The sequence below is a fragment of the Sinocyclocheilus rhinocerous genome, unplaced genomic scaffold, assembly GCF_001515625.1.
Source record: "Sinocyclocheilus rhinocerous isolate Xijiao unplaced genomic scaffold, SAMN03320098_v1.1 scaffold285, whole genome shotgun sequence".
NCBI classification, from domain to species: domain Eukaryota; kingdom Metazoa; phylum Chordata; class Actinopteri; order Cypriniformes; family Cyprinidae; genus Sinocyclocheilus; species Sinocyclocheilus rhinocerous.
The window spans coordinates 1,868,621-1,881,737 of NW_015630288.1; the positions used below are offsets into that span (position 1 = coordinate 1,868,621).

General features: G+C 37.3%; 1 protein-coding gene across 1 annotated transcript in view; it reads right to left on the minus strand.

The window, feature by feature from the left end:
• The window catches only part of LOC107740021 (ankyrin-1-like), a 149,865-nt gene that overhangs the window by 27,943 nt on the left and 108,805 nt on the right, over positions 1–13,117 (minus strand). Inside the window, exons 27-35 of the mRNA XM_016552291.1 lie at positions 11,185–11,396; positions 8,281–8,485; positions 6,986–7,082; positions 6,620–6,848; positions 6,013–6,141; positions 5,405–5,524; positions 5,200–5,284; positions 4,981–5,055; positions 3,916–4,047 (exon numbers count right to left, since the gene is read on the minus strand). Coding sequence (XP_016407777.1) covers positions 3,916–4,047; positions 4,981–5,055; positions 5,200–5,284; positions 5,405–5,524; positions 6,013–6,141; positions 6,620–6,848; positions 6,986–7,082; positions 8,281–8,485; positions 11,185–11,396 — 1,284 coding nt within the window. The remainder of the gene's footprint in view (positions 1–3,915; positions 4,048–4,980; positions 5,056–5,199; positions 5,285–5,404; positions 5,525–6,012; positions 6,142–6,619; positions 6,849–6,985; positions 7,083–8,280; positions 8,486–11,184; positions 11,397–13,117) is intronic.

The following is a 13,117-nucleotide window of genomic DNA, read 5'->3' on the forward strand; positions in this document are numbered from 1 at the left end:
TCCAGAACACACCCACCGACTGCGTAATCGCCACGGACCAATGGTAGCTCAAAGATGTTTAGGAGCCAAAACGAATTCCCCAAAAAGTTCGCTTTGGTGAGCTGTTTCGAACTGCCAAAACGAACTCAAAATGAACTTCATTTTGGCCTGATTTTGTTCGAAATTACGTCATTTCAGTTCGTTCTTCGATTTCGTTTGAAGTATAGCGGGGCCTTAAGGACATCATTAAAATAGTCCATGTGACATCAGTGCTTCAACCTTAATTTTATGAAGCTATGAGAATACTTTTTGTGCACAATGAAAACAAAAATAATGACTTTATTCAACAATTTCTCTTCCGTGTCAGTCTTCGATGTGCATTTACAAGAGTATCGCAATGCATGGTACGCAGGCCCATGTATATGATTTTGTATGCTAACGTACGTGCACAGTTGTACATTTAGCCTTTCAAAGTACACAAACGTAGGTGGTCCACATAGGTGAGCGTAATTTCACCAAGTACAACATGTTCCTGGACCAACATCCTTGATTTTTCTCCAGACGTTATGACCTATCAAAATGTCTTTGTACTCTTTTAAATTAAAACTGCAACCCTCTCATAACCCTCTCACACAAGCACTTGTCAATGTAGGCATCTGTTGTTGTTGCAGTCTCCGCTATTTTGTTGTTCCGTCTAGTAGTTTTGTTTTGTGAAACTGCAGCCCGGGCCAGTGTTGCCACCTTGTGGAACAACTGATTAGTGCAAAACCATGTCAATGCACATGTGTGCATGTTACAAGAATCTGATGGTGTGCGTACAGTACGCACATACTATTCTGGTGATTAAATTTGCATCACACGCACAAGTATGGCAAAGTATACTTTGACCTTTAGGCAACTGGGGCAAAATAAGAGACAGCTATTAACACCTACTACAGAGCAGGTGACAACTGAAAGCCTCATTCTTTTTTCTTCTTAGATTTACAGTGGGCCTGCATAGCTGCCACTGCTGAACTAAAAAGCCCATCTGGGGATAGTGAGGTGTCTAGGAACAACAGGGGGCTATTATCAATGGTCTTAAAGATGTTCAGTCACAGATGCCCTTGAGCTGCCACAATTAATCCCACGGCCTGTTTGGTGCACTGTGTTGTCCCCATGACAAGATCCATTGTTGTGCGTATTTTCTTCCACTAGTCCCTTAGACTCCCCAGTCTGAAGTTCTGCAACATAGGAAAGTAGGAATCGCATGTTTGCTGGCCATTCAACCTCTAGGTGCTCAACAGCTTGGCGATAAACAGCCTTGGCTGTGAAGAAGAGAAACCTCATTGTGTCTTGAACAAACGTATTGGCATCCTCTTCAGATGGCTTATCCTGCTTGGGCTGGGAAGGAATATGCCATGGTAGAGTCAGCTGTGCATTTCATTTAGCTGACTGGGCCTAGTCCTCTACAGCCGTAATTTGACTGGGGCAGTTAGGAGACTCAAATCTCAATTAGAATTGCACCACTTCTACACCACAAGCAACAGCAGCCTGGGTACATTGAATAGTTCCCAAACTGGAGCCCTTCAACACTGCACATTTTGAATGTCTCATTTGTCTGACACACTCATTTCAGGTCTTGGAGTGTCTACTAATGAGCTGATGACCTAAATCAGTGTGTTTGATTAGGGAGAATTACAAAAGGTGCACTGTTAGGGAGGTTCCAGAAACAGTGCTCCAATGCTCCAGTCCCAGGCAAGAAGTCCACACCTGGTTCAAGTCCTTCCTCTCATATGATTGCCACACGCATTTGGGCAAGGCTGTATTGTTTGGCTAACTTTGTGTGCAGTGGCACTCATTATAACTGAGGAATGTTTTGTTCTAGCTAGAGCACAGTCCTCTAGCAAGCTGAAGTGGCTGAGGAACCCACTCGAAAAAAAATAAAATTGTTGCATGTAACTTCCCAATAACCCTTTCTCTAGCTGTGGCCGGAGTAATGGACAGAAATGGAAGTACACAAACCTCACAACTTCCTGGTAACTGAATGATTTCCTCAGTGCTTCCTCATTGTTTTATTAACAGTTTCCTGATACACTAGCAATCAAGAGCTTAAAGAGTGAGTCTTGAAGAGCGAAATTCTGAATGACAATTGGGCTGCTGGCCAACTTTATACAGAAATAGGCAATTCTCACTGCCTAAAGGCACGCTTAAAGATCTTCAAGTGCAGTCGTGCAAGGACACAATACCCATAGAGTGTCTCTATTGAAATTATTTGACTGATAGAGAACTGACAATTATTGTCCTGCTCTGATCTGAGCCACAGTTCTTCCTCAGGAAAACACACATATCACGAAAGCAGATTGTTCTTCATGGCGATTGTGTAACCAAGCATTTTTTGGTGGGATCTCCTACACAAATTATTAATAAAATCATTTTTAGATTGAAAATAGAACATCCTGTGTTTCTTGAATATAAATCATTTTCTCAGCCTGAATCGAATAGTAACTGTTTCTCATGGGGACGTAAGCAATTTCCAGCATTTACAGGGGTTAGTCTGTGATTTTATTGCCGTCCGAATCTAGAATGCAGGTATGTTTCTTCCACCACCCCCGGAAAAATCCCTGGCCAAATTACCTACTGTTTTTTGACAAACACCAAGGTTCTGTGGTAATTTAATTGCCGTCTGAATCCACATCTCTGAGTTTACAAGAAGGAACACTATAACTGTTGCACTTTGCTGTAATTTGCATGCATATTTATTGCTGAAAAAATAATACTGAAATGCTAGAAAGTATTTACAAGAACAATATTTCATAAATGCTCCACCACAGCGAGTGGGAGCTGTTAAGAACAAAGAAAGAGAAGAAAAGCACATAAACATTTGAAATGGGCCATTATTATGGCAGCAACAGGTATGCAATACAATTTTTAAATATGTATTATATAGGCCTACATTCACATACACAAAAAAATGACATCTATCATTTTGAGAGATAAAATGCAAGACAGAAAACCATTTCAACTATAGCACATCTATTTTCATATTTTTAAACAGGAGATTTAAATAATCAAATAATAAATAGGATATTATTAAACATGAACTTATTTATTCTTATTATTCCTAGCACAACATTTTATTTACAGTGGACAATCATGCGACTGACCACGTGAGCAGCGCGTTCCCGTGTTCGTTGGATCACAGACCTCATTCTTCTACTGTAAATAAATCGCCATCCATAACCACATGAGAAACAATTACCGTCCGAATAGGGCTATTGACATCAAACCTAATCACTGATATTTCAGCAAAAACAATCAATCAACGTGGCATCCTTATCTAAATGGAGCCAAAAAGTGGGGTGCAGCCATAAGGTGACATGAAACCCTCTTAATTCAACAACAGTTATATCTACCTCTGATTTGAAAAGGGTTCAGATATGGGGGCATGGAAAGCATTGGTAAGATGGGAAGGTAGAGGGGTGGTTAGAGAGAGGAGACTGCATAAGGGGAAGGGGCCTGAAACGCAGCAAGACTGCAAATTTGCATACCCGCAATCTGGGCACTCACTTTCTAAAGTTTTATAAACAGAAACAAAAGTTTAGCTACCCTTATCAAAAAGTAGTATACTTCAAGTTTATTTTATTAAGTATACTTAAGTAAAGTTCAAGTATATTTTTAAGTATACTTTATGTAGTAAGTATACAAATATCAGTGTACTAGTAGTATACTTGTAAGTGTACTATTTCAATAACTAATAGCACACTTGAATAAACTTCTTTTTCGTAAGGGTACCTTTGTTGAATCCCACAGCGCTGCACATTAAAAGCATGCTGATACTTATAGCAACAAATATGGCAGCATGTTCATATAGTTACGTCACATGAGACAGATGAATAAGGTTACATTGGCTCGCAAATAATTTAGGTATTCATTGTGAATGGACACTATGATACTCACTTTTGGCTCTCTTCCCCTCTTGAGCGGCCCACAGGTTGAGCAGTGTTGAGCTCTGCTCTAAAAGGGAGTTGGGATTCTCCACACGGATCTTATTTATTTCATCTACATTAAACTGCAGTTCACGTCCCAACTCTGCACAGGAATTAGATATGATACATTATGCCCCGGCATGAATTAATATGTTCCTTCACTATTAAATGACTCATTTTAGACTAAATCATAATTTGCTTAAGTATGAGGGCTACATTTGTGCCACTCAATAAAAGACTATTATAATAACAAATTGACAAATCAATAATCAATAAAACCAAGTGGACAAAGCTAACATTTTGAAAGCACTGCACATATGATTTATGCTGTAGTGCTATATTTATGCTCCACTTTTCTTGAAGAATATGCAAGTTTAAAATATGTTCAAATTTGCATATGTAAATTAAGTGTAGACAGGAGCGGGTGTATTGACAACAACTTGCAGGCAATGGAATTGCCGTGAAATAAGAAAAATGTGCATTTATTTGCATTTATGATATAGAAGTATATGACATGATTTGACATGCCTCCTTCAAATTCTCTCATCATTGCCACATTTTGTACAAAGAATATATTTAGTTAATTCAGTTCATTTAAAACCGAAAGTTAAATCTTCTTTAAATGTTAATTTATGTAACTACTCTTTATCTGCAATAATTTTCCAATATATTTAATAATTTAATCAATTGATTATTGATTTGTCAATTAATTCATCACTTGATTATTACGTTGCATGAATGGGCCCCCATATGAAGTCCCTAGCATGAAAAAAGTTAAGCTTGTGCAAAATGATCTGTTGTAAAGCCAAAAAATAAGCCAATGGTAGTCAGTATTTAATCTCATCTGCACATGCTAGACAATGTGAAATGTTCTTGAGCTTTGGTAAATTTGGACCTTAAAGTAAATGACTTGTCAAAACATTTTGTATTCTATATATAGCAGAGAAATAACATCCAGATATGCCTTGACAAGACATGACCAGTTAAGCATTATGCTTGTTAAGCGAAAGAAGTGCATTCAAAACCTCACACTCACCAGCCCAGCTCAGGCCTAGCTGTTCAGCTATTAAAGCCATCTTTAACTCCATCCTTTCCATGGCGCTCAGTGATGCTGCAGAAACCAGACCATCATTGGCTTAAGAGTTCAGCAATCTGATGCTGCAGCTCACATCTTATTCAAAGCGGGGTCAGGCAAAGGTTGTATGAGATTTGGGGGCTTAACATGCAGGAGATATCAGTGTGGGAGCAATCTTACCCATGGCTGGTTCATTTAGAGCACTGTATCTTTCCCTCAGAGCTAAAGGAGTCAGAGTTCTCCTTCGCTCATCACTTCCTATAATCTGTTATAAAGAAATAAACACTGTTAGAGAACAGCTGTAGATTTAACTATATATGTGAGCATCTGTTTGTGTAGGAAATGTAAACGTGAGAACAGTGATTATCAACATTTGCCATGTTACCTTAATGCATGGCGGCATGGTAACGTTGAGGTTGCACAACACATGTTGACTATCTTCGTATTTGGTTGATTTGCGCAAGAAAGACAAGAAACCAGAGGGATCTTTACTGCTGTCCCTCACCTGGGGAAAGGAGAAAGAGGTGGATATCCCAAAATATATACCAACATATACCAAGGCAACTACTTGTTCAGAAATATTAAAGAAAACTAATCATTATGCAGTGCTTTCTTTCTGGAAATATAGTCATGATTTTTTTCATGGGCATGAGATATATCTATATCTATCTATATCTATATCTATATATATATATCTACGTCTTGATGGATTTGTTTCTTACAAACACGCAGCTTTTCATCTTTTTACAAGATGTTAAATTATGGACTGGAGTCATGTGGATTACTTGTGGATTATTGTAATGTATTTATCGGCTGTTTGGACTCTCATTCTGACGGCACCCATTCACTGCAGAGGCAAGTGATGTAATACTACATTTCTCCAAATCTAATGAAGAAATAAACTCATCTAGATTCTAGTTCACGATGGGTGAAAGAATACAATTTGGAAGAAATAAGGTAAACATGTACTGTAACTGGCTGTGATGACTTTACCTTCACAGACACAGGCAGTCTGTTGTCTTTGAAGGCTTGGAAGCTGAAACAGCGGGGCTGCTGTGCTGCCTTCCTTATGGGAACCAAGTTTCCTGAACACTCCAAATACAGTGGCATTCCCTCCATGACCTACAGAACATACGGCAACCAGCAGATGCAGCTTAAATTAAACATCTGATAATATCTAGCAAAGTCAGTGTGAAACATCATTAACAACATATTTGCTTCTGTAATGTTTATATTTAAGAATATTCAAAGAGATTAAAAACTGTTAGCTTGAATTTGATTGGATTATGAAAAACATGTTTTCTTCCAGAAGGTAGCCAGACCTCAAATGCAAGTTTGCGTTGGATTATGGAGAGTTATTTTTTTGAGAGGAATTCACAATTTCTGAGAGGAAATTGCTTCTGCATCAAACTTTAGTGAGAATACAGAAGTTAACAGGGTCCATTTTTATTTCATACTGACTTTAATAATATTTCTTTCCCTGTTCTTTCAGATGCTGTTTTAGGTTATAATGCAAAATATACTTTATTGTAGAAATAACACAGTTGCTGTATACACATGGTTGTCTATATGAAGTCTGTAACACACTATATCATATGACCTCGATGTCTCTACTGCGAGCCACTTCAGTAAAGTTCTCGTGCTGCTCCAGGGTTTTGTCCATTTTGTCATCAGTCATGCAATAACAGCGGAGTCGACCCTCTCGTGCTTCATTCATCTTTGCAAAAACGACAAACTTGGCCATGTACGGCACGGCTGACAGCTCACGGTACAGGAGGTTGGCAAAGGACACGGCCTCTGCAGTCCGAGGACAGTCTGCCAGCCAGAAACTGTGGGAGAGCAAAACAGATTTGAGTCACATTTTTAATATGACCAAGGTTGAATAATAACATATTGCTGTGACGATGACACACATTGAGAACTTCTGAAATAACGTAACATGTGATGTACAGGTTATGATACTTACCGGGCAGAGACATTGGTGGTGAAACTGGCGCAGTCATTGGCATAAATAAGTTTGGTGGTGCCAGTTATATCTTCCCACTGGGCTGGAGCCGTGCCGCCTATGAAATGTAGAGAAAGTAAATACGCAATAGACGTGTCTTTATTTTAAACGTGTTTAAAAAAGCGCCTTGCTCAGGAGCCGTATTTGATCATTCTGGGTCATTTGTTTTTAAAATGATGATAAATTCATATTTTTTAACTTTAAAACCCTAATGCTTACATTGATCACTCTTGCACATTTGCTGAGCAGTGTAATTTCTGTGCCGCTAGTGGCAAATAAATGGAATAGCAAAAATAATTTGACAATTTTTTATCTTTTCTCAACATTTTCTAAAGAAGTCTCTATTTTTTCTTCATCTCGAAAAACTATTAAAATATTTTAAAGCACCACAGCCTCATTATTTAGTAGTCAAACTATGAACAGCTTCCTTAGTTGTATGTATACTGGTACAAGAAGTACAGGTACATCTAAAAAAATTAGAATATCATGAAAAAGGTCAATATTTTTTGTCACTCATTTCAGAAAGTGAAACCCATATATTATATAGATTCATTACACATAGAGTGAAATATCATTAAAGCAAAACACTTCATCAATTTGAACTAGTTCCTATTTCCTATACATGTATTTGTAATTATTACTACTTCTTTTTTTTCTAAAAAAACATATAAAATGATATAAACTCATTTTCCCAATCAGTATTTTTGTCTTGTTCGCCAGTAAAAATATTTAAATATCCTTAAAATAAGATTATTGAGAAGGAAAATTCTAATTGATTTGCAACATTATTACTATTCATATAGCATTATAGTATTTATTAATGTCAAATTAGTTGTATTTTTATATTTTTTAGATTTCATTTGAATTTAAGTTTTAGTATTTTTGTCATTTTTATTCGTTCTTGTTTTTTAATATGTAGTTTGAGTAATTTTAGTACTTGTACCTAAAAATTTTATTTCAGTCATTTTCTAATTATCATATTTTAAGGTTGTTTTTTTCATCTAGTATTTATATTTTCTCTTATTTATCTTTTCCATGAAAAAAAAATTCGAAATAGTTTTACTTAAGAATAACACTTACAATTACATAAATCAGAAAGAAAGAAAGATTTTCTATTTTCTAATAGGACAAGAAAAATAAACTTAAAATACATTAACGTAAAGAAAAACTACTTAAAGGATGATTAGATATTTTCACAAGAAAATAATTATCAAGATTTTTGTTCCCCAATGTAAAAATGTTTGGCTGATTTTTACCGATGACACTGCAGAGCAGGCGGAGGCTGGTGGTGTCGCCCTCGCCAGTGTCCCGTGGACTTTCCCTCCAGGAGGGAGGCAGTGGCATCCTCAGGCCGATGGGACGGTGAAACTTGCGCCGACGAGGCTCTACTGTCACGACAGGGCTGAATGTGGCTTGGTTCCCCAGAAGCTTGGCCACCAGCTCATCAGGGACTGGCTGTGCCTGAGTGCCGAGGATGGAGGGGGAGAAGAGACCATAACAGAGTGGTAGAGCACAAAGTAAAAGATAGGGGTGGGGAAGAGCAAAGGTGAAAGAGAAGAACATGGAATGAAAGTCAGAAGAAATAGATTTGGTAGTGTGAGCAATGGTATATTTGCATATGAATGCATGAGAGGGAGAATCAGTTCAGAAATGTGTACCAAACATATTTTCATGAGAGAAATCAGGGAAAAGAAGAGACAGAAAAGATCTCAATATATTTCTGTTTTCTTATTATTGCAATTATTGCACAATGCAATTCAAGACACCAAATTTAGCTTGTCAATCAGTCTTATTTATTAACTGGAAAAAGAGTTACAAACATTATTGAACCAAAGCTGGTGCAAAATTAATTCACTTGCAGTACAAGACACAGACACAACAAGTCGACCCTGTATTGTTATAAAGCTTTCGAAGATCTTTGAGTGTGCAGTTCATTATAATAACTGTGTTATTTATTAATGCTCACCCTCAGGCCATCCAAGATAGAGGTGACTTTTTTCTTCAGTGGAACAGTAAAGAAGATTTTTGGATGAAACCGTGGCCCTTGGGGATTCATAAAATGTAATTTAGTGGCTGCCGTCAATAAAAGCATATACAGGCAGCACAAAATTAATACCCATGGCTCCTGATGATATATTGAGGTCTTATGAAGCGAAATGATCAATCTGTGCAAGAAACTGAACATTATTTACAACATTATTACCTGTAATCCAGAGCCTCAGGCACACGCTCCGAACAGTCTAAAACAGTTTGCGGATCGAGCAGAACAGATCTATGCTACTCGATAAAACTCACTTTTGGATGCCTCAAAGTCACTCCGACTCGAAATGAGCTGAAATACTGGCGAATCTGATCTTCTGATGAATGAACTCATTCAGCGCTCCACTTCCTCCAACAGTTACTGAACGGAGAAAACAGTTCGACTCGGACTCGAATAAGCCTCTGATATGCACATGCGTGAACCAAGCACTTCAATGAAGGGGCCAAATGAAAGTTTTTATAGTTTCTCTTTGTTTATGTAAAATGAGGGTTCGCTGAAAAGAATCATATTTCCCCGTTTGCCTGAGGCAATGGATTACAGGTAATAATGTTGTAAACAATGTTCAGTTTCTTACAAAGACCAATCGTTTCGCTTAATAAGACCTCAATATATTGTCAGAAGCCACAGGTATTAATTTTGTGTTGTCTGATATGCTTTTTTTATTCTCAAATATGGGTAGCTGCAGACTTGCATTTATTGAATCACAAATCACCACGGCAAAAATCTTTTTTTTACTGTTCGACTCAAGACAAAAAGTCACCTACATCTTGAATGGCCTGAAGGTGAGTAAATTAATAGCAAATTTTAATTTTGGGGTGAACTATACCTTTAAGCATATATTTATTGTACACTGTTGGATCAGGAGAGGAGGTATTGATCAACATTAGACAGAAAGTCTTTCTCACAGAGCTTGGTATATATAGTGTATCATGGTCCAACATTTTAAGTGGTCAGTGCCAGTCAGTGTCATTGAACCGACCTGAGAAATCTTCCAAGAATATGAGAAAACTGAAAAATACTTCTGTATGTTATTGCGGCAAAATATATGAACTATTAAGGTCAATTTCATTTTATGCCACCTCAAAATAACTGACTTCCTGACAACCAGTGTTTTAAACAACACAAAAAAAATATAAATGAACTGTTTAGAATTCAGCACAATGGGAACTGATCAAGTTTGTCAATACATTTAGAGTTGTCAATTATTAGGTCGATTCTCAAAAAAAAGAAACAACAAAAATGAAGCAAAACAGAATAATAATGAAACAAATGACACAGATGATTAAACAAATGATGGGTTAAAAACAAGGGAAAAAATCAGTTTTGGTATGAGCTGGTTGTTACACTTGCAGGGCAAAGAAAACAGAAATAAACACATGCAGTCCTGCACGATCATTTCATTCTAAGTTCTAGGTTTTTACATTTAAAATATAAAACTGCATTTAATTTAAAAATAAATCTTTTTTTTGTGTAGCTAATAAAGTTTTTAAAAAATCTAATAAAAATTTCAAAAGGTAGTACAGTAATTCAGTAAGGCAATTTATCTTATGAAAGTTTGCTTTTATAAGGTGCTTCAGATATTTGTAATAGTACAGAAAATGTTCATCATTCAATTAAAACTCTCACAATTTCAATGAGCTTCAACTTCCGTGTCTTTTATCCTCCTCAACTTACAATTCCCTCAATCAAAACCTGCAAAACTTTCATCCATTCTCAACTTTTGCTGTTTTTATGCACTACTTTTTACTGTACTGTAAATGTGTCTGTATATGTTCATCTGTAGAAATAACCTATGTTTAATTTAAGCAGGAAGTAGACAGATAGCATACCATCACATACTATACCATATATTTCATCATTCATTTTTACCATCATCAAACTCAATTATAGAGATCTAAACAACTTACAAAATTACATTCATTCACATTGACAGCTGAGCCCATAATTCATCTTGAGAGATGAAAGATGAGATGTTTTGTCACGTTTGATGTCTCATGACCAGACAGGAAAACAACAACAACAAAAACTAAAAGCTGTCAGATACATTATGATAATATGCAGGAGATAAGCTTCCTCCATTTTCCATCACATCTTCCTCCTCATCATCCTCCCATCTCACCTGCAGTCCGAGACGGACACGCTTAGTGACGGCTGTCTCAGGAAAGTTGGCCTGGACCATGGGCACCAGCTTACTGGTGAGAGAACCCCCTTCTGGGCCAATCAGATCGTTCTCCTGCTGGATACGGGACACCACAGCAAAGTAGAGCGGGAAGTCGGTCGAGATGATGCGCCTGATTCTTTTCTTCCCAAGTTCCTCCTGACTCTCAAGGTCTTTAGTGTGCAGTTAATAGAGAAAAGACAATATGAGACAATGAGACAAAATGATCACAGTTCACTGAAACACTGTACATTTGTAACCCTGGACCACAAAACCAGTCATAAGAGGAAATTTTTCGAAATTGAGATTTATAAATCATCTGAAAGCTGAATAAATAAGCTTTCCATTGATGTATGGTTTGTTAGGATAGGACAATATTTGGCCGAGATACAACTATTTGAAAATCTGGAATCTGAGGGTGCAAAAAAATTAAAATATTGAAAAAAATTGCCTTTAAAGCTGCCCAAATGAAGTCCTTAGCAATGCATATTACTAATCAGAAATTAAGTTTTTATATATTTACGGTAGGACATGATCTTTACTTAATATCCTAATGATTTTTGGCATAAAAGAAAAATTGATAATTTTGACCCATACAATGTATTTTTGGCTATTAATACAAATATTAATAGCCATTACATCATTTGCTCACCAATGAATCCTCTGCAGTGAATATGGGTGCCGTCAGAATGAGTCCAAACAGCTGATAAAAACATCACAATAATCCACAAGTAATCCACACCACTCCAGTCAAGAAATTATTATCTTGTGAAGTGAAAAGCTGCATGTTTGTAAGAAACAAATCCATTGTTAAGACATCATCAAGATTTTAAATTCAAACCCTTGCTTCTGCCCAAAATACAAATTCATAATCCATAACAATGCTTTCTCCAGTGAAAACGTCCATCTCCTGTTGTCCTCTGACAGCAGAATCTACAGAAATATTTGTTTAGAACGGTTTTGGCTTGTAAACGGTGCTTGATCTGTGCATATTTCTCTCCTGATTCAGATGAGACGACTTTTTCACTAGAGGAAGCAATACTATGGATAGAGGATTCATATTTTTTGGCCAGAAGTAATGGTCTGAAGTTAAAAACGTCTTAATGGATTTGTTTCTTACAATCAAGCAGCTTTTAATTTCACTAGATGTTAATTGGTGGACTGGAGTCGTGTGGATTACTTGTGGATTATTGTGATGTTTTTATCAGCTGTTTGGACTCTCATTCTGACGGCACCCATTCACTGCAGAGGATTCACTGGTGAGTAAGTGATGTAATGCTAAATTTCTCCAAATCTGTTCTCATGAAGAAACAAACTCGTGTACATTTTAGATGGCCTGAGGGTGTGTACATTTTCGGCAAATTTTCATTTTTGGGTTAACTATTGCTTATAGAGATCAAAATAAAACAAAATCTGCAACTACTTAACAACAAATGTAACTGTATACATGGTAAACTGTCAATACAGTATAACCAAATTTATATCACTTCAAATTACAGCAAGAATTAGTACACACCTTCATCCATGCCATTGAGGATGGTCTCCAGGACCTCGTCACCATAACGATTGCGATGCTCCTTCCAGACCGATCCGTTCTCACTTCTCAAGACCACGAGCTCACGATCTCCCCGACCGAGTGCCGCGAAATGGGGAATCTCCACAATCACAGGCCTTCAGGAGTAATGTGAGCCGGGTCAGTCTGCGATTTCAGTTCGTCAAAACGTATTCTGGTTTTCTAGCAAAACTGGTTTCCTCACCCTAAGAACTGCATGCCAGCTGGACCAAGAGAGATGATACGGCTGGCAAGACCCTCACCCTCCACCAGAGGAGGTGGTGTGGCAAGTTTCTGCGGCTTCACCAGGCGGCAGGTGATGCGTGTTGGAGCGGCACAGGT